This window comes from Siphateles boraxobius, unplaced genomic scaffold (assembly GCF_051911475.1).
Source record: "Siphateles boraxobius isolate OS27281-9 unplaced genomic scaffold, OSU_SipBor_1 5, whole genome shotgun sequence".
NCBI classification, from domain to species: domain Eukaryota; kingdom Metazoa; phylum Chordata; class Actinopteri; order Cypriniformes; family Leuciscidae; genus Siphateles; species Siphateles boraxobius.
In genome coordinates, this window is record NW_027509141.1 from 9,125,717 (window position 1) to 9,148,343 (window position 22,627).

A 22,627-nucleotide genomic window follows, 5' to 3' on the forward strand; every position below is an offset into this window, starting at 1 on the left:
GATATAATTGGGATTTATATTATATTAACATTGACCAGTTTTAGTTTTTTTTAATACAGTTCTGCATTTACATTTTTTATAATCTAAGATATTCAAAAAAGTAAATGATAATAAAACACATAGACATGGTCTAAGTATATATTATCTGTAAACTTCACACCACATTTTAATGTCATATAATGATAATCAAGTGTATAGAATGTAAAAAAAGGTGTTAAAGATTTGATCATCAGATGAAATATAACTAGGTTTCTGGACTAGTCTTGCCTTATTGCTTTCGAAAGCAATCATCACCTGACATTAAACCAAGCAATAACCATTTTTGCTTACTCATCAAGCTCATTACCTAAACATGCACTCTTCAAACATCGCCACCACTAAAAGAAAAGGGGAGAAATTATATAAAATAAAGCTAGAAGGTAAACACTGTAGAAGCTGCATTTTTGGTTGTTTGGGCTATGGGTATAATACAGTATTTTTTCAAATATCCAAATTTGCCACATAAATAGTTTACAGAAATAGTTCTGATTTGACAAATGTATTTAAGTGTTCAATTACATGCTGTCTCTCAACTAATACAAGTCTTGAATGTAGTCTTAAAACTATACGTATAATAATTGGAATTAGAAAATGTTGCATGAAACAAATCACACATTTTTAAATCCCTAACAGTATGGCAGCATCAACAGTCTACTACAATTCACGTTTTCTGTTCAATAAAACAGGCTAAGAGTAAACTATTCCTGAGTGAACTAACCTCTTCTTTTAATAATACGTTATAAAACAACATTAAGGCTAATCAAATCAACTCAAATTTTTATAAATATAATTTTAGATTAAATATGTCACACTCAAAGACATTGCTGAGACTAACTGGAACTATATTAAATATATGATAAGTGATTTTAACAATTCAATAGATATAGGAGTAGTTGAATAGATCCTGTCAGTAGTGTCACACGGAGAGAATTGTAGGGCGCACAAGGGGAGAGACTTTTATTTGATTGACAGTGAAACTGGCGAATGGCAAGCATCTTTGCTCGTACGTATAACGAAACGGACCAATGAGATTTGCCTGAACTGGATCAATAACTGACCGCCAGGAAAATAATGCTCACGTGGAGCGACTTGGTAAACAAGTTTCAGGCGGGCCATTGATACACTTAACGTATATCAGGTCATTAACATGCACTTTATTAGCGGTTGGAGAAGAAGTGCCGCTGTCATAACTGCTATAAGGTCTCGACTCTTGCATCTGCTCATAACCCATTTAGGGTTTATATTACTTAATACGCACAGTAAACATGACTGGTTTGTGTTTGGCAGATCTCTTTCAGGGAAGAGGCTCTTGTGTTCTGCCGGGTCGGAGGATGACACTATCTTCGCCGTGTCGTCGGGTCAGGGCAGGTGCGGGGTGGCGGTGGTCCGGGTCAGTGGTCCGGCATCAGCGCACGCTGTCCGCAGTCTGACCCGAGGTTTCCCCGCAGCTCGGGTCGCCAGCCTCCGCAGCATCACTCACCCGCAGACCAGAGAGCTGCTGGACCGCGCCCTGGTCCTGTGGTTTCCAGGTCTGATGATGACCAGTTTTAAACACAGAATAGCCTATTTTTCACATGATCTTGCTAATACCCTCAGTCTAATATATGAGTGATTCTTCATTTAATGGGATCTTAGGATGACTGTCAAAAAAAAAAAAAATTCTAGACCAGAATTACTTTTTTGTTGTTTTTTTCTTTACAGCCATCCTAAGATCCCCCCCCCCCAAAAAAAAATTAATTATTCACCTTCATGTTGTTCCAAACCCATAAGACTTCCACTCATCTTTAGATCATAAATGAAGATCTTTTTGATGAAATCTGAGAGCTTTCTGTCCCTCCATTGACAGCTATGCAACTGCCGCTTTGATGCTTCAAAAAGTTCATAAAGAGATTGTAAAACTAATCCATATGAATTAAACTCTTTAGTCCAAATTTTCTGAAGAGACAAGATCGCTTTATATGATGAACAGATTAAATTTAGCCTTTTATTCCCATATAGACATTTATTAACAAACACATCAGTTATACGCACGCATCAATGTGTAAAGCAGGTTCGGTTGAGCTTCTGTTTATGTTCGCTGACCAATATTTATATGGGAATAAAAGACTAAATTCAATCTGTTCATCATATAAAGTGATCGTATCTCTTCAGAAAATTTGGACTAAACCACTCAATTCATATTTTTTTGTTTTACAATCTCTTTATAAACTTTTTCAAGCATCAAAGCAAAGTGATAGTTGCGTATTAATATGCATTATGATCTGTAAGCAGCTTTATTAGGTGTTAATTTAATTCGAATTAAAAATGGTAATTTAGAAAAAAATCAATTCACATTTGAAATACATACAACAATCAATAAATAATAAAAAAATATACAATAGAAAAATTTAAAATAATCTTTAAAATCTGGACTGGTCCAAGGTTTATTCAACTTTTTCTATAAAAACTCACACCTCATTTAAAATCCACACCCTCATACTTTATGCCAAAATTAATTTGTAGGTTGATCAAGATTTATCACAGGGCGTGTGATAAATGTGTTAATGTTGTTGAAACAGATTAAAGAATTATAAAGACTGCACTTAGTGAAAAGTCCCCTAACTGAAGAATATATATTTATGAAAAATTAGAGTTTTATGAAACCTACACTACCATGCAATTGTTTGTGGTTTATTTGACCAAAATATGTGTAAAATAACCATTTTCTATTTTTATTTTAAAAAGTAATTTATTCCTGTGATGCAAAGCTGAATTTTCAGCATCATTACTCCAGTCTTCAGTGTCACACGATCCTTCAGAATTCATTCTAATATGATGATTTACTGCTCAAGAAACATTTCTGATTATGATCATCAATGCTGAAAACTGTTGTGCTACTTAAATATTTATGTGGAAACAGTAATCAATTTTTTTTTCAGGAATCTTTGATGAATAGAAAGTTCAAAAGCCCAGCAGTTAATCGAGACAGAAAATATTTTCTTACATTATAAATGTATTTACTGTCACTTTTGATCAATTTAATGCATCCTTGCTAAATAAAGGTATGAATTTATTTTAAACAACAACAACAACAACCCTAAAACCACTGAACGGTAGAATATTAAAATTACTGTTACTACAATATATAAATCGGGTTTTATTCCTACCAAGACATATTTCACTCTTTTTGCTCTTTCAGGTCCTGGTAGTTTCACGGGAGAGGACAGTGCAGAGTTTCACATTCACGGGGGTCCTGCTGTCATTAGTGGAGTCTTACAGGCGCTTGGTAAGTTTAAGAAAGATCAACCATTATTGTCCCACAATTGTTCTGGATAACCCTTCATAAATAATTTTTTTTAATGATCAGAAATGTATGTTTCATGTGCAAACAGATGACAGCTAGTTGTTGAGTCACCATTTTAACACTAGATGGCAGCATCTGTTTTGTATCTACTAGCTTTTTATTTCTGATGTATTTACTCATAAAATTGTCATTTCATGCAAAATAGCACTTTATGTACTCATAGCCTTTATCTTAATTGTAACTTAAATGTCTTTAAAGGAGAACTCCGGGCAATTTTTAAGTTAATCTTGATCGTTATACCTTTGTGAGTACTGTCTATAGAAAAAAAAATGAACCGGATTGGTGCTTGCAACACGGAACTGTTCCCTTAAATGCCCAGAGCTCCCCCTCAGCTAAAACGGCAGTTATGGGGGCATATACATAAAGAGTGTCTTTGTGCCTCTTAACATACACAAAATGTAATTAAAATGCCTGTCCGACATGAACAGGGCCCTTACATGTGAACAAGACGCGTTTAGCAACTTAGCCATTGTTTAAATTCACCTAAATGGTGTTTTAGACGACTAGCTGTAGTCTCGCGCTGACGTCCCATGGGAACTCAGTTGTAGCCAAAGCAGTGTGTAGGTGAAGAAGAAATGCTTCACGTTTGTGTCGTTCAAGGATGACTACACAGACACAACACAGCGCCCAAATGGAAGGATAAATAAAGTTTACATTACCTCTACAGTGGTTGCACACGTCTTCGTCCATGGAATCACTTTTATTTTCAACCGGCCCCGCTGTGTTGTGTCTGTGTAATCATCCCTGTCAAAGTGTTCGCTGCAAATGCGGTAATCTTTAGCGCGTAGTACTTGTATGCGATTTTGCGCATCAAGTTATAGTACAACTAGACACAACTGCAGAATCTCGAGGTCATGGAAAGGAAGACGATGAAAATAAGTTCTTTTATTTTCGCATTCTGTTGCCATAATTCGGAACGGCACAAACGCGAACCATTTCTTGAACCGGTTCATTGAAACGAACTGTCCGAAAGAACCGGTTCGCGGAAAGGAACCGGACTTCCCATCACTACTGTTTACCTTTGGCTACAACTGAGTTCCCACGGGACTTCAGCGCGAATCTTCAGCTAGCCGTCTAAAACACTATTTAGGTGAATTTAAACAATGGTTGTTGCTAAACGCATCTTGTTCACATGTAAGGGCCCTGTTTATGTTGGACAGACGTTTTAATTGCATTTTGTGTCTGTTAAGAGGCACAAAGACACTCTTTATGTATATGCCCCCATAACTGCCGTTTTAGCTGAGGGGGAGCTCTGGGCATTTGCGGTCGCAGCTCCGTGTTGCAAGCACCAATTTTTTTTTTCTATACACAAAGGTATAACGATCAAGATTAACTTAAAAATTGCCCGGAGTTCTCCTTTAAGTAGTGCTGTGGAAGAGGCTGCATTCTAAAGTTAATTTTATTTTAAATATGTCTTGTTTTGTGTGTGTTTCAGGGAGTTTGCCAGGGCTGCGGCCTGCAGAGGCGGGCGAGTTTACCCGACGGGCGTTCTGTGCTGGAAAGTTGGACCTTACTGAAGTAGAGGGTCTAGGTGACCTGATCCATGCAGAGACAGAAGCACAGAGGCGACAGGCTCTCCGACAAATGGCGGGAGACCTGGGCCGCATTTACCAAGACTGGAGAGTTCGGCTTAAACGAGTAAGAAAAGGATTGATTAGGGTATAAATTATATTTTGAGAACTTCTTTCTGGACACATATTTTATGTCATTTGACCCCCAAATTAACACAGTTCTATAGGGACCAAAATGGCACTTTAGTGCAAAAATATTGCAGCGACTTTCTAAATTGCTTTAACATGTTTATCAGTAAGAGGACAGGAAATTCCTGACAGATGCTATATACATGCATAATGTGGGAAGTGTTTAGTGGTGTGCGTGTTTGATGGTTTCCTAATGGTTAGGAAACAGTGCTACAAACAAAAACTTCTGGGTTTTGTGAACAGAACACTTAAAATTGCTCCAGGGGAACTGTCCCTGACTTCCTGCAGTTAGTGCACTGTATAACGCTTTATACTTAAACAAATTTAAATACAGGGTTTCTGTGAGTCTTTAAAAGTCTTAATTTGCCCTTACACAAATTACAGCCTTGAAAAGGTCTCAAATCAGAGCAGAAAGTCTTAGATTCGGAAATTCATGCCATTACATTTTTCATGCATTGCAAAAAATGTATATCTTCCTCAGTATATTTGTTCCGTTTCCAATACAAATATCTAAACAACTTTAAATCAAGATACACTTACTTGAGATGCACATGTAAACTGAAGTCTTGAGAAACTGAACAAAATCAGTTGATCAATTTTACAGTAAACAAGACTGTCATATTGTATCTCCAGTAAATGCACTGATTTAAAGATCTTTAGACATTTGCATTGAAAACAAGACAAAAATACTGAGGAAGAACATCACTTTTTTGCAGTGCGTTCAGAAAATACAGTAAAAGATAGCTCCATATTCTCGTGGTTGAGAGCAGAGGACCTTTTTTTTTGTAAAATAAATTAAGAATTAATGATATCTGTTAGAAGTTGTATTTTTGAACTTTCCCTTCAATAGATTACTTAACATTTCTTTACTTGGTCTTAAAAAAGGTCTTAAATTTACCTTTATAAAACCTGCAGAATCCCTGAAAATAAGTTGGATGAACACTACTGTTCAAAAGTTTGGGGTCAGTAAGATCATTTTTTAAATTAATACTTTTATTCAGCAAAGATGTATTAAATTGATTAAAAGGGGCAGTGAAAACATTTTTAATGTTATAAAAAATTCAATTTCAAATAAATGCTGTTCTTTTGAACTTTATATTTATAAATGAATCCTGAAGAAATGCATCATGGTTTCCACAAAAGGTTAGCACAACTGTTTTCAACATTTGTTAATAATCAAAATGTTTCTTGAGAAGCAAATCAGCATATTAGAATGATTTCTGTAGGATCATGTGACGTGGAGTAATGATGCTGAAATTTAATCACCTGAATAAATTACATTTAAATATTAAAACAGTTATTTTATTAAATTTTTTTACAGTATTATTGTTTTTCCTGTAATTTTGATCAAATAACTGAAGCCTCTGTGAGCATAAGAGACTTATTTTTCAAAAACATTTAAAAAGAATCTCACAACCTCAAACTTTTGGACTGTAGTGTACGATTTTCACCTAGTCGATTATAAAATGGATTAAAAAAATCCCATAGATTTACATTGATGGAGGGAACCAAGTCATATCTACAGAACAGAATATCAGAGAACTCTATCAGTTACAGCCTCTTTTTTTTAGCATCAAATAACGTGTCCCAATCGATTACATGGAGAGGGCTGGGTTTGTGTCCTATACTTGAGTCAGCCCCAAGGGGGCTATCAAAATGTTTTGGCTTCACTTTTCAGGACGTGTGCGGCACACCTGACTTGGACCAATAAGCAATCATCCAAAACACCCTAGCAACTGTATAGCAACATGCTAACAACCAATGAGAAAACTTTCACAACCGTGTTGCAACTCCTTGACCAACACAATATGGAATCTGTGATTAACAAAGCAATCAGTTTTCTTATTCTTCACTTCATATTTGTAATTCATGAAATAATTGCAGTTTGATTTATAGATTGGAGAACCTCCAACTAAACAAGTTAAAACATATGCTATTTGGTAATAAGAAAAGTCCTTGTTTCCCTTTAGTGTGAGGAACATAAGCAGAGTTGGCTGTTGTTCTACATGATTTATAAGGCAATAGAGCACTTGTGTGTTGATATGAGAGGTTATTCTTCTTTATTTAAGGTCTTTTAAATAATTACAGAATTTACTGCTAGATTGGGCAGTGTTGTCACGGATGGTGTCCATCTATTGTTTCTGTGTAAGAGCGTGCTGATTGCAGACAGGACATCCTGAGCAGGGTGTGTGCCAAGCCGTCAGAGCCCTCAGGACCCAATGTAATGTTGGCTAATAGTTTGTGTGAAGACTTCTGGAAGGAGATTTTTGGTCACAAGCACTTCATTTAATTTCAAGGAGGTTTAATTTTAATATTTCCCTCTATTTAATTCTGGAAATAAACATAGTTTTGGGATTTTCAAAAATGTAAAACAAAGAAAAGTTATGTTGTAAAATAAATTGGAAATTCTTATTTTTACACCAGTAATACAAGCAAATTTGTGTCAGATGTTCTTTCTTCTTTAGATCATTCTCAAATTATGCTGGATAACATGATCATCATGTTTTGAACTTTTGGAGCTCATGCAGCTGCTTTTATGAAAACAAAACAGGGACATATTAAATACTAAGATGTTCTGATAATCATGGTAGTTTCTCAGGCTGAAAATGTCTATTTTGAAACAATTAGTTCTCGTCCTCAAATTTGATTGGCTGAGTGTCTTTCCAATCTTTCCATTTTTTTTCTGAATCCTTCACTCAACCAGTTTGTTCAAGGAACAAAGCAGACAAAGAAACTGGGAATAGACTATTATGTCTAAAATTTAGAATAGTGTTCAAAACCTTGAGGTCAGTAAGTTTAACATTTTTTATTTTTAAATATGTAAAAAAAAAATAAAGTCTTATGTTGTCCAAGGCTGCATTTATTTGATCAAAAATAGTAAAAAGTAAAAATAGTAATATTGTGAAATATTATTATGATTTAAAAGAAACACTTTTTTTAATTTCATATATTTTAAAGTGTAATTTATTCCAATGATGGCAAAGCTGAATTTTCAGCATCATTCCTCCAGTCTTCAGTGTCACATGTTTATTCAGAAACATTCTCATATGCTGATTTGATGTTTAAGAAACATTTTGTCTTATCAATGTTGAAAACAGTATGTGCTGCTTAATATTTGTGTGTAAACCTTGATACATGTTTCCTTTTTGATTATTTCTTTGATGAATATACATTTAAAAAGAACAGCACATTTCAAATAAAAATCTTTTGTTACAATAAATGTTTTGCTGAATACAAGAATTCCAAAATCACAAAATTAAAACAAATTGAAAAAAGAAAAAATCTAACTGACCCCAAACTTTTGAATGGTAGTGTAAGTTACTCAATATCAACGTTGCTAAATATCTAGCTAGTTTATCTAGCATTAATGAACCTCTAAACTACATTCTGTGGCATTATGACTCACTCAGTTGTTGTATGTGATTGTGTTTTCAATCTAGTGCTTGGCGCACGTGGAGGCATTCATCGACTTCAGCGAGGATGAACTCATAGAGGACGGAATCTTAAATGACGGTATGTCTCCTCAAATGGATTGGTAAAAACACTGATTCATTTCCAGGATGTTTTGTGGGACTTTCATGTTAGTATTGACCTCAGAGAAACCACAACAGCTGTTGAGAAAGGATAAAAACCATTGAATGTCGCATTGAGAGGACATATAGAGACATAGTCGTAGTGCCTGAAGAATACTGCATGTACAGTTATTGCCCTGCCAACATTTGTCCAACGTTACTCAGATGTTTAAGTGTTATATCTATATTTCTCTGGAGAATTGAGGGATTCTTTGTGCGTCAAGGAACAAACCTGTCACAGACCATCTCCTTCCTCTGAGAGTTACAGACGGGCTGTAAAGCCACTGATAGAGGTCAATATCCTGTCCTCTCTACTGACACACTTCTAGTGTGCAAAAGCTGTGTGAATTTGTACATGTTCAGTATAAATTATGTTTTATCCATGTCCTTTAAAGTTAAAGCCCTTATGGTAATTTAAACATTGCATGTAATGTAAACAAAATGTAAGATTACAACATCAATTTGATAAATCCGTTAGATATTTTGGATGTTGTTTTTCAACCCTGATACATTGAACTGAATGTTTTGTCTGCTTCAGTGGACACAGCTGTTCGGCAGCTGCAGACAGATATGGAAAATCACCTTTCAGATCAGCGGAGAGGAGAGCGCCTGCGTAGCGGTGTTCAGGTGGTCATCGCTGGAAGCACCAACGCGGGCAAGAGCAGCCTGCTCAACATGCTCAGTAAGATCAGACATCTTTTTTGTGATCAACATTTTTTTTGTTTTCCAACTGGAGGGGGGGTTACAGACATGAGATAAGAAAAACATCACATTGGTAAGACAATACATAGAGCAACAAAAACATGTTCGGCAGGTAGCGTTGACAACAATGATTGTCTAGCTGTTGTCTCTGAGCCAAGAGATTATGCTAGATGAGAAAGAGTTCCAAGCTTGTACAGTCGCTGGTCGCGCCTTATTGAGTCGCGCAGTTGTATGTTCAAGGTTGACAATGTTGACAAGGCTATGGATTCAGAATGATTTCATACACATATTCAGAGTAAAACCAGTTTTTCAAAATTGTTTTCTTTGCAGGGGTAAACCCTGCGAATACCATTTTGAACTGAATTTGCTTTAGATTTATGTCAGAATTATCATTAATGAGACAGAAACCAGGATTAGGAACATAAAAAATGTCAAATATGTCCGCTAAAACTGAGTTGACATGCAACCAGAACTTAGAGATAACTGGACAATCGCAAAACATGTGAAAAAATGTTCCAGGTGAAGCAGTGTTACATATATGACAGTTTTTAGTAGCTTGTAATTTCATCCGGAATCTCTTATAAGGTGTGATGTAGGCTCTATGTATGGTTTTGAAGTGAATTAGTTGGTGAGCTAGGTTAGATTGCACCATATTCTCTCCCAATCTAGGTTTATATTTAAACTCACTCTTCCATATGGATTCAATTGGTAAAGCCTTGGCACTGTGCTGAATCAGTGCACTATATATTAAAGAGACAGAAGATCTGCCCAGTAATAGTGCAATGCATTGTAACATGGGATGCGAGGGGAGAGGAGAATTCCAGGGAACTCCATACGTTTTTAAGGCTGATCTTAGCTGAAAGTAAACAAAATAAGAGGACACAGGATGAGAAGAGCATGTTCTTAAGTCTTGTATGGAACAAAGACCTTGAGTGTCATATACATGTGCTGGTCATATAATTAGAATATCATCAAAAAGTTGATTTATTTCAATAATTCCATTCAAAAAGTGAAATTTGGATATTATATTCATTCATTACACACAGACTGATATACTTCAAGTGTTCATTACTTTAAATTTTGATGATCATAACTGACAACTAGTGAAAACCCCAAAATCAGTATTTAAGAAAATTAGAATATTGTGAAAAGGTTCAATGTTGAAGACACTTGGTGCCACACTCTAATCAGCTAATTAACTCAAAACACCTGCAAAGGCCTTTAAACGGTCTCTCAGTCTAGTTCTGTAGGCTACACAATCATGGTGAAGACTGCTGACTTGACAGCTGTCCAAAGACGACCATTGACATCTTGCACAAGGAGGGTAAGACACAAAAAGTAATTGCTAAAGAGGCTGGCTGTTCACAGAGCTCTGTATCCAAGCACATTAATAGAGAGGCGAAGGGAAGGAAAAGATGTGGTAGAAAAAAGTGTACAAGCAATAGGGATAACCGCACCCTGGAGAGGATTGTGAAACAAAACCCATTCAAAAATGTGGGGGAGATTCACAAAGAGTGGACTGCAGCTGGAGTCAGTGCTTCAAGAACCACATATGCACAGACGTATGCAAGACATGGGTTTCAGCTGTCGCATTCCTTGTGTCAGGCCACTCTTGAACAAGATACAGCGTCGGAAGCGTCTCGCCCGGGCTAAAGACAAAAAGGACTGGACTGCTGCTGAGTGGTCCAAACTTATGTTCTCTGATAGGTCCCAGAGTCTGGAGGAAGAGAGGAGAGGCACAGAATCCACGTTGCTTGAAGTCCAGTGTAAAGTTTCCAGATTCAGTGATGGTTTGGGGTGCCATGCCATCTGCTGGTGTTGGTCCACTGTGTTTTCTGAGGTCCAAGGTCAACGTAGCCATCTACCAGGAAGTTTTAGAGAACTTCATGCTTCCTGCTGCTGACCAACTTTATGGAGATGCATATTTAATTTTCCAACAGGACTTGGCACCAGCACACAGTGCAAAAGCTACCAGTACCTGGTTTAAGGACCATGGTATCCCTGTTCTTAATTGGCCAGCAAACTCGCCTGACCTTAACCCTATAGAAAATCTATGGGGTATTGTGAAGAGGAAGATGCTATACGCCAGACCCAACAATGCAGAAGAGCTGAAGGCCACTATCAGAGCAACCTGGGCTCTCATAACACCTGAGCAGTGCCACAGACTGATCGAATCCATGCCATGCCGCATTGCTGCAGTAATTCAGGCAAAATGAGCCCCAACTAAGTATTGAGTGCTGTACATGCTCATACTTTTCAGTTGGCCAACATTTCTAAAAATCCTTTTTTTGTATTGGTCTTAAGTAATATTCTAATTTTCGGAGATACTGAATTTGGGATTTTCATTAGTTGTCAGTTTTAATTTCATGTGTGTGATGACCCAATAACAGCACATTATCATTCAAAAGTAAAAAATAAAAATCCGTAAAATCACACACGGAAATGTATTTATTTAAATATAAATAATATATTAATAATAGTAATTATACAGCTACAAAAGTGATTTTCTCTTTGTATTTTGTTGTTTGATTAACAATAATGACATAGGCTGCTGCAGGAGCATTATACTGCTGTTACTTTAATACCGAATGCACTGATCCAATATAATGTTACTCATCCTTTTTCTTTCGCAATTGTTTATGTTCACGTAAACCACAAGCGACTGTGTTTATGAGGATACTCGCCTAGATGGGCATTTTGACATCATTTTACGTGTATGTGTACATTCAAGCACAAATAGAGGCGGAAGAGAACTGAATTCGGTGTTTGCGTTCTGTCTGTGCTGCTCTGTGTGCGCACAGAAAAATAATTGCCTTTAAATCGCTTCAATGTTTAAAACTGAATGGTTAAACTTTGCAATGAATCTTAAGAATCACGTGTGTTTCGAATCGTGGTGCCTGGTCAGTATGGATCAACTACGATTCCTATACTAGACATCGCATATCCTGCTATGTGTGACTATAGTGGATGCGCACATCACGATGTTCGATGCTAAAACGATATATTGTGCTGCACTAATATGTATATATTTCAATCCAGTAATTAAAGCACACTTGTTCCAAATGAAACAAATGCATTTAATCTAGGTTGCATTTTCTTTTACCTCGCATAGTTTTGTTCAGGGTTTTTATTGTTAAGGGGATGTTTTAGCAACCTGACTATGCTAGCTTCTACCAAAACGACAGATGAGTTAGTGCTGAAGACTTTTTATTTAATGTATTGTACAGCCTTTGATGTTACAACAAAGGACATAAAAAGTGTTCTCTTTCATAGGTTCTCTCAACGCTGCGGAAAGCGCAGTGGGATATCCTCTGGATGTGCCGATTGCCTGAAGCCCTATAGAATCACGCCAATTCATTGGCTGATGGCGCTCGCGCAAAGCTGGCTCCGCCCCTACGCTCTTACGTCGTAGCATGATGAAGTGCCTTCACGAAGCGGTCACATCTTGCCCTTCGTTTGGTTTTTCTGAGCCCGAATTATTCTTAATCAACTACAGCTTTCGTCTGGACACTTCAGCGACTGGTATAAGTGGAACTCTGTTCTCCTTACAGTGAAGTGTCATGGATTATCGACGCTGCTCTCCGCCATGCGTTCGTTTTATTTCGAACGACGACCCTCACAGTAAGTGTGTTAAATGTATGGGTTTTTCGCATGCGCATGAGGCTGTATTATGATTGTCAAAATGTAAATTTTGTGACAATCTCCTTCTCAAAACCCTCCGCTCTAGACTCGCGGTTTTTGAGGAGTCATTCGTCCCCCCCTCCCCGTCTAGCTCCCGAGACTGCTGAGGCCTCCCGTGGATTCGCGGCCTGGGGCTTGGATGTTGACCTCGAGGATATTGAGTACGAGCAGACGGGCCTCGCCCTTTCTCTCCCTCCCTCTCCCGAGCACGCACGTGGCGCGGTTGAATTCGCGCATGATTATTTATGCCCCAGCCCGGGAGCCCGCGAATCGGTTTCTTTTGGTCTGGATGACTCCGAGGATTTCCAGCCTGCTTTGACTCATGACGTTATCCCACCTAGCGGCCAGGACGCGCAGCCTACTCCGGCCTACGCTGAGCTTATTGACGTGCTGTTGCGCGCTACAGAGAAGCTCTCTATAGACCGGCCTGATGAGCCCCGCGAGTCTCAATCGTCCAAACTCGACGAGAGGTTCCTTCGTGGCCCTAATTCTAGGCCAGAGCGAAGAAAGCTGCCCTTTTTCAGCAATCTGCATCACGAGATCTCCAGATCCTGGAAGCAGCCTTTCTTTCGCATGCCTAACTAATGCGGCAGCCGCTGACTTCACCAACCTTGTGGGTTTTGTGGAGCAGGGTTATTCCGCTATTTCAGCGATTGAGGACACGCTGGCTAACCACCTCGCCCCGTCGTCTGCACCGTCATGGAAGTCGCGTCCCCTCCTTCCTTCAAAGGCTTGTAGGACTACTTCCTCCCTTATTGAGAAGTATTACATGGCGCTGGTCAAGCAGGAATGGCCCTGCATACCATGGCCATCCTTCAAGCCTACCAAGCGGGCGTCTTGAAGGACATGGATGAAGGAGAGGGACTGACGCCCGAAGCTGTCAAAGAGCTTCGCAAAGCCACAGATCTGGCCCTAAGAGCCACCAAACACACTGCTCGGGCTGTAGGTCGCTCTATGGCGGGCTCGGTTGCCGCAGAGCGCCACCTCTGGTTGAATCTCACAGAGATCCGAGACAAGGATGAGAGTTTTCTCCTGGACGCCCCTATCTCCCACTCAGGTCTTTTCGGGGAGGCGGTCAACACGGTGGTTGAGAAGTCCCGTGCCGCTAAGTCTCAGTCGGCCGCGTTCAGGCAGTTTATGCCCAGGAGGGTTAGAGACCCACGAGACTCCAACCCTCCCCCTTCTCAAACCCGAGAACGCTCTGGTCATAGGGCTGAATTCCCTAGTAGAAGGAGTGACCCGGCTCACCCCCCCACCAACTACTGTCTGGGGAGCCCGAGGTTGTCCGTTTCCCCGCCAGCGCCCTCACAAGCGCCTTCAGCTGAAGCGATCCAACAAATCGGCCGCTCCAGCCTCGTCGAGCCGTTCCTGACCCGCAGGTCAGAAGGAGTAGAGTCTCACCAGACCTACGAGGTTGGGACAGACCGCGCAAGCGTTTCTGCCCTCCTCCAACCGGCTCTCCTCCTCCAACCCTGTCACCTTCGCCACCCAGTGTGTTTCGCAGTGCAGGTCCTGTTTCACTCTCTTCACCCAGTCCGGCGCAGGAGGAAGGAGACACAACTTGCTTTCTCCCCTCTTTCTCCCCTGCTTCACTTTTGGGCAAAGCTGAAGCAATGCTTCACTTAATAGAGACCAATGGCATTGATTCAATGCGTGACTCGCTGCTTTCCCCCCACGGCTTCCTCGCGCTGTCTAATGCTGCCGCCATAAATACCCTTACACGTTAAAAGGATGATAGCCTACGACAAATATTTTGCTTTCCTTGGAAACGGCAACCTTTTCACGAATATACATGACTTCAAAGACAGACGAAGGTAATCGCACACGCTCAGTCGATCACATCACATTCATTGTCTGTTTAGGCTTAAGTCCAAATCCACGAATACTCTGTACAAATCACCATGATAAACAGTCTTGTTATCATTTTTTACTTAGTTAACATTCAATACACATGGTACGAACTACGAAGGGTGGCCTTATGAAGAAAGAAAACGCGGTTCGCGGTTGCTGCGGTTACTTGCATTCCTCTGCGGTTGGCCTGTCAGTAGCGCGGTACTGCAATATTGCGGTTATCACGACAGCCCTAGCCATCATATCTCATATCCGGCGGGGGGACTGGTTCGTGACAGTAGACCTCAAGGATGCTTATTTCCACATCCAGGTCGTACGGCGACACAGGACGTTTCTCAGGTTCGCCTTTGGAGAAAAAGCGTACCAGTACAGGGTCCTCCCCTTTGGCCTCGCTCTAGCGCCAAGGACGTTCACAAAGTGTATGGATGCTGCTCTGGCCCCGCTGCGGCTCCAGGGCATCCATATACTCAACTACCTGGACGATTGGCTCCTTTTAGCCCACTCCAGAGAGTTGGTGACTCACCACAGGGATATTGTCCTCCGTCATATTCAGTCTCTCAGTTTGAGGTTCAATACGGAGAGGAGCTTTCTTACTCAAGCTCAGAGCACGGTTTTCTTAGGGGTACGCATGGACTCCGTTCTTATGCAGGCCCGTTTGGCTCCTGCACGGATTTCCAGTCTGGTGACATGTCTGTCCCGCTTTGCGCGAGGCCAGCATGTTTCCGTGAGCACCTGCCGCAGACTTCTGGGCCTTATGGCCGCGGCCTCCCCTGTGCTACCTCTAGGGCTACTCCATATGAAAACTTTTCTGTGGTGGACGAAGCTCTCAGGAGCTCAGCCCACGGGGCCAGACCTTCGCATATTCAAGGTGTCGCGCAGTTGCTTTCGCGCCCTGTCAATCTGACACCCTCTTCCTTCAGAAAGGAGTCGGTATGGGTGCGGTATTCCGTCGCCAAATGGTTACGACGGATGCCTCTCTGACCGGCTGGGGAGCGGTTTTCGAGGTCAGGCCAGCGTGTGGGGTTTGGACTGGCGAGACCCTCTCGTGGCACATAAACAGCTTGGAACTGAGGGCTGTCTTCATGGATCTTTGCCACTTTCTCCCTTTCCTCGAAGGACACCATGTCATTGTCAGAATGGACAATATGGCAGTAGTGTCCCATGTAAACAGACAGGGGGGTTCACAATCGCGCACCCTAGACAGGCATGCGCGTCACCTTCTCCTGTGGTCACAGGACAAGTTCCTCTCTCTGAGAGCAGTTCATGTCCCAGGGATTCTGATCCTCGCAGCAGATTTCCTGTCGAGGAAGAAGCTCAGGTCTGGGGAATGGATGTTGAACCGCCAGACGGTGGCCCTGATCTGGGAGATGTTCGGGAAAGCGGAAGTGGACCTCTTTGCATCTAAGGAGTCGTCCCGATGCCCGCTTTGGTTCTCCCTGAGCCCTCCAGCTCCGTTGGGGATAGATGCATTCGCCCACCCTTGGCCGATGCAGAAACTCTACGCCTTCCCGCCCATCAAGCTGATCCAGGCGGTTCTGTCCAGAGTGAGGGAGAGCGGAGTCCGCCACCTTCCGGTAGCCCCATTCTGGCCGTCCCAGCCATGGTTTCCGGAGCTGATCCCTCTGTTGGAATCCTCTCCCTGGGAGATCCCGGTCAGGGAGGACCTGCTTTCCCAGCTTCAGGGCAGGATATGCATCCTAGCCCGGACATTTGGAAGCTATACGTTTGGCCTATCAGAGGCCGTTAGCTTTAAGCTTTGATCTCCCAACCGACGTTCAGGAGACCATTGCGAGTGCTAGAGCCCCTTCTACGAGGAGGCTGTATTCCTCCAAGTGGAGGGTGTTCGAGGCATGGTCCTTAGCAAATGATAGGAACCCAGTTGGCTGCCCAGTAGGCTCAGTGCTGGAATTCCTGCAGGAAAAGTTCGCTTCTGAAGCGGCTGCTACCACTCTCAGAGTATATGTCGCAGCTATTGCCGCTCATAGAGAATCAGATGAGATTCCCTTGGGGAAACTGAGGTTAGTTTCGGCCTTTATGCGTGGGGTTAGGCGCCTGAAACCGGCTCGCCCCCCTAGTGTTCCCTCGTGGGACCTGTCGGTCGTCTTGGAGGGTTTGAGAGAGGCTCCCTTCGAGTCCTTGGAGTCAGCCCCTGAGCGGATTCTGACTCTTAAGGTTGCTCTTTTGTTGGCTTAATCTTCACTAAAGCGGATGGGGGATTTGCAGGCTCTCTCTATTAGTGAGTCATGCTTGGACTTCGCTCCTGGCCTGGTTAGGGTTACCTTGAGGCCGAGGTCGGGGTATGTGCGTCTCGTTCCCTATTCAGAGAACATAGGTTACGCAAGTAACCAGAGATGTTTTCTCCTCCCTAAAGCCTTTTTGTTTGCTTAAAAACTGTACCATTATATAATTAGTTGCAATTTTTAGTTGGCATCACAGGAATCAATTACATTTTAAAATATATTTAAATGGAGAACAGTTTTTCTGTAAACTGTAATAACGGTTTTGTTGTTTTACTGTATTTTTGATCAAACAAATGCAGCCTTGGTGAGCAGCATGAAAGGCTTCTTTTAAAAGCATGAAAAATTCTTACCTTTTAGTTTTTTTCCAATTCATGTTTTTACTTTAAAATGGTTAAACATATTTTAGGGGCAAAAGTGTGTTATTGTCCTACGACAGAAGGTTATGATTGTGATAAATGCACATATTATCATTCACACTCATAAAGTGACACGTATGGCCTTTAATGACGCTTATCTCTGACCTCTGACCTCTCCAGTAGCAGGGGGGATGTTTGGATATCACCACACTTCCTGCCCTGAATTACCCCACATTCATCAGGCCTGTTATTGTGTGTTCTTCTGGAACACTGGCGTCTGGTGCTGTCACTTCCTGAAGAGTGTGAATTTAATTAAGCAATTTGCGAATTCTATTAAAAGCTGAAAGCTTAAAATTTTATGATAATTTAACTTTATGTATTTGATGAATTGAGATTTGCAGTAAACGTTGTAGAAGATTTTAAGATAAAAATGGTATGCTGATTTTAAGATTGGTACGTTTTATAAACTCTTTAAGGAAGTTCACACAAAGAGCTCTTGAGTGAAACTGGCCTCTTCCTTCCAGTCGACATATGGAAATATACTTTAATTCCAGACTAAACCAGAATGGCAAAAAATAGAACACGTTTCAGTACAGCAGTGAAACATTTCTTCAAACTTTCATCCGCTCAAAGAAACTGCAAAGCACAGCACTGGTTTATTGTGTTGATTTATCGGCAGTTATTTTGGTTCAGCACTGAGCAGCAAAAAACGAACAAGACAAAAGATCATTGGATAATGAAAACAACTTGTTAGCCAGTTACACTCACCGCTGGACTACTGTTTGATAGCCAGCTAACATTTAAACTGTTATATGACCTTCACATTATTGGGGTACTTTTAATGCAAGTATGCATACATTAAACTCATAAAGTAATATGAGCAAGGGTACTTGCAATATAATTAAATTGACATAAAATATTAATAGCGGTCATTAAATGCAAATATGTGACTATGCTGTATATAAAAATAACTTAACGTTCTGTGAATATGTCTCTATCATGTTTTCCAGCGAGCTGTATAATAAGCACATTTGTCTTACCTGAGATAAAGAATAGCCATTACTTTGTGCATCTGGATTGGGGTATTGGAGTAACAGTAAAGTTAGGGTCATGGTATAACTGGCTTCAGAAAGTTAATGGGGGGTTGACAATTTTTTTCAGTGCTGCTAGGCATTACTTTTGCTCAAGGTCATGAGTTACACAAGTCCTTTTTAATAAAGAATTTAATGCTGATATTTCTACAAATGTCAGTTTTTAAATAATAAATGGAGTTGTTTACTGTGCAAAATCATAGTAACAGGGTTGACGAGTCTGTCTTAAAAGAGAAGATATTTTAATTGTCAATTCAGAATCCACTACCTGAAATGATTTATTTTGACAGAATTCTTTGATTTATAACTTCTAAAGCATTGAGGATGCAACTTAAAGTATTTGTAATAATACCTGTACACATCATTTGTGCTAAACACAATGAATGATATGAATGATACATCAGATTATTGCAGCTTTTTGAGAAGATGTTTGTTATTATGATTACTTATGAATGATCAAATTTAAAAAATTTAAATTTGGAGGATGATTAAACAATTGAATCCCCCCCCCCCCCCCCCCCATAGATTTAAACTAAAAGAGATACTGAGCCATATATTCATAATAGCATAGCTTTTGACTTGGGCAAATAAGCAGTTATTAAAATGATATTTTGATGTGTGTGCCAACAGGAGAGCATGTGTATGACCTTACAATTTTATTTACAAGTTAAGACATTTAAAATCTTACTTGTTAAACCATTTTAGGCTTGGCCCTTGTTGTGGTTTGCTATTGCTGTTATGTCATGTGATTGACGGGTTGTCTCGCCCTCACTCTGGTAAACATCATCAGAGAAGAGAAGAGATGTCGCTGCGAGATGCAGATAAGTTATTTTAATTATATTAGGCCCATAAATAAAATAAAAAAATATATAATATTGATTTCATGATGACTTAAAGATGAACTGCGATTTATGTGGAATGCATTTGTAAAAATCAAATATGAAAATTGTGCACATTGACGTTTTATAAATTGTTCAAAGAAACATTTTAGAAATTGTCGTATGTTCACATTTATGATCATTATACACGTCTTTTTACATTTCTTTATATTTTGTCCCTTAACTTTTGCTTCAAAAGTGGTGAACATTTTGTTTTTGTACAACCCTTACAAATATTTTTTAAGCTCCATTTTTAGGAGATGTCGTCTAGGGTTATCTCATCTAAAAGGTTGCATATGTTCCTGCTCTTGCATCTTATTTGCCTTTCACCTTAACACTGGTCTGTACTTTTCCACAGAATATGAACTTTGTGTTGTTTTGTGTACTTGCAATCACCACATTTTTAAATATAGTTAATCTTGGTTTTCTTGAAGTCTTGTGGAGCTCCCTTGGTAATACTCTCTGCCCTCCATCCTGAGAAATGAAGGACTTCAGAGAAGTCAGAGAACAAAACGTCTCACGGGCCCCCCAACATCTCATGAACTAGTTAATTGTCCTTGTAGGTGCAACATGAGCATTGCTGTTCCTTGTTCTCCTTATTAGTTTCTGAACTAATTTCCGTTTCTTCTGTCACTGTGCAGCTCAGCGTCCTGCTGCCATAGTGTCTGCCACAGCCGGGACCACCAGAGATGTGGTGGAGGTCCCTCTGGACATCGGGGGCTATCCTGTGCTGTTGAGTGACACAGCAGGGTTACGGGACACCACAGACAGCGTGGAGCAGGAGGGCGTCCGGCGCGCCCGTCAGCGGTATGTATTTACAGGCACGTGTGGGAAAATCAAGGTAGAATAAACAGTGGGGCATTTTTGCACAAACAATCCAAAGTGATGAATATCGTCATCCTAAAAATGGCCTGTAGAGGGGAAATATCTTTCAAGTCTTTTTGCCACTCATTTTGCCTCATGAGGGGATATTATCTGTTTATTCACAGACTTAGATAAAGGTGTGTGGCAGATTTTTCAAGATTGAATAAACATGGGAGATTATGTAATGCAAACATTATGTGCAAAAAGAGGCAGTTTAGTTGTAGATCTAGTGTTTTTTTAAACAAAATATCAGAACAAGTGGCATTTATTTTAAAGCAAGATAGCATAAAAACACTTTTCAAGCAACATGTTTCCAAATAAGTTTCTTATTAAACTCGCGGAAAACCGACCAAAAATTTGTGATAAATTATCCGTTGACGGGATTTTTTTTAACCGATATTCACACTTATTTACACTTATTTAAATAACTTAAACTTATTTGTATACTTATTTAGTTTTTTTTTATTTGCATATTAACTCAGGTTTTTCCGGCTATTCATTCTCAAGTGAGCTATATCAGTAAAAAGTTTTGAATAATTGCGATTTTTTTTGTGTTTGAAAGTGTCTTGCTCACAAAGTCTGCATTTATTTGTTCAAAACACAGTAAAAACAGTAATATTGAAATATTATTACAGTTTGAAAAAAAACTGTTTTCTATTTGAATATATTTTAAAATGCAATTTTTTCCTGTGATTAAAGCTACATTTTCAGCATCATTACTCCAGTCTTCAGTGTCACATGATCCTTCAGAAATCATTATAATATGCTGATGAATTATCCCAAACCTTTAACCGATAGTGTAGAATTGTAGACAAATCCCAAAACAGAAATTACTTGTGATCATTTAGACCATTTAGATCAGAAAACAACATATTATTCATTATTAATTATTGTATGTAATCAGTAATATATTGCTATATCATGTTTATTAATTTTATTATTGTCAAATGAATGTTTTGTTTTTTAAAACAACAAATTACAAATAAGAGACAATTATCATATGAAAAATAGAGCAAAAATAAAGTTAATTCTATAAAACATTATAGCATAAATTGTTTGCGGGTAATCCGGAAAATCCTGTTTGCCATCCTTGCATATTAGGCCTTTTCCCTTATCACATTTTACCTTTGTTTGTTGTGGTGAATGACTGTACAGTATGCTGTGATTTACTAAAGAGATGGCATACACAGGAAGTTGCCACTTTGTTTCTACGAGGTCAAAGGTTGTAAGATGCTGACCAGGCTCAGGAAACAGGCTTAAGAAATGACCTTCCTCTGCTGCCCACAGGGTGGAGCAGGCCGATCTGTCTCTGGTGGTCGTGGACTTGACACAGCTTCCTTCAGAGCCCCAGCTAGTGCCTGTCTTCCTCAGCGAACACTTGAAGAACATCCTGGAGCACTCATCTCACAGGCAGCAGTGCATCCTGATCCTCAACAAAAGTGACCTCAGCTCCGCGGAGCACAACCGCAGCATCCAGGCTTCCCTCGAGCGGTCGGCTGATGTTCCTGCTGCATGTTTTTTGTCCTGCCACACCAGGGATGGCCTGGAGGATCTCCTGACTTTATTACAAAAAAGACTAAAGACTCTGTGAGTTTAACTGGTCAACCCAGAAAGGAGTTCTGGTATTATTGAAATATGATAGATAAATAGATAGATGAATGGATGGATGGATATATATATTCTATTATTTTGATGTTTTTATAATTATTCTATGTATTCCAAGCATTTGGCAATATTGTATTATTTACAGTCATGCCAATGAAGCAAATTTGAATTTTATTTGATAGATAGATAGATAGATAGATAGATAGATAGATAGATAGATAGATAGATAGATAGATAGATAGATAGATAGATAGATAGATAGATAGATTGATTGATTGATTGATACAGATATAGATAGATAGATAGATAGATAGATAGATAGATAGATAGATAGATAGATAGATAGATAAATCCTAATTTGGAAACTTTCATAAAGTCTTAGGTCTGTGTGTGTTGAAGGTGTGGTGACCCACTGATCGGCGGCCCGAGTCTGACTCAGACCCGACACCGGACTCTCCTGCAGAAGAGCGTCGAGGCTTTACATCAGTACCATCAGTACAGGGACGTGGACCTGGTGCTGGCGGCAGAAGGGCTTCGTTTGGGCCTCTCCAGTCTGGGCAGGATCACTGGTAGAGTCGGTCCGGAGGAAATTTTAGACACCATTTTCAAAGAATTTTGTATTGGGAAATAGAATAGAATAACTAGAATAAACTGTAATTGTGCCAACAAGAAAGATCATTTTGAGAACCGATTATTTTCTGGGGC

General features: G+C 39.8%; 1 protein-coding gene across 1 annotated transcript; it reads left to right on the forward strand.

Moving 5' to 3' along the window:
- Positions 1-1,073: 1,073 nt before the first annotated feature.
- On the forward strand, positions 1,074-22,595 carry gtpbp3 (GTP binding protein 3, mitochondrial). Its single transcript, XM_077202702.1, has 9 exons — positions 1,074-1,239; positions 1,327-1,568; positions 3,218-3,304; positions 4,818-5,020; positions 8,523-8,595; positions 9,193-9,336; positions 20,095-20,260; positions 21,605-21,904; positions 22,322-22,595. The coding sequence occupies exons 1-9, from the start codon at positions 1,187-1,189 to the stop codon at positions 22,551-22,553; spliced, it is 1,500 nt and encodes a 499-aa protein (XP_077058817.1). The 5' UTR covers positions 1,074-1,186; the 3' UTR covers positions 22,554-22,595.
- Positions 22,596-22,627: the final 32 nt, after the last annotated feature.

What these genes read in the sequence shown, in the direction of transcription:
- gtpbp3 (XM_077202702.1), top strand. Translation starts at nt 1,187, where the DNA reads ATGCACTTTATTAGCGGTTGGAGAAGAAGTGCCGCTGTCATAACTGCT. An exon ending in TGGAGTCTTACAGGCGCTTG is followed by an intron (nt 3,305 to 4,817) that starts GTAAGTTTAAGA and finishes TGTGTGTTTCAG; the next exon opens with GGAGTTTGCCAGGGCTGCGG. An exon ending in CAGCCTGCTCAACATGCTCA is followed by an intron (nt 9,337 to 20,094) that starts GTAAGATCAGAC and finishes GTCACTGTGCAG; the next exon opens with CTCAGCGTCCTGCTGCCATA.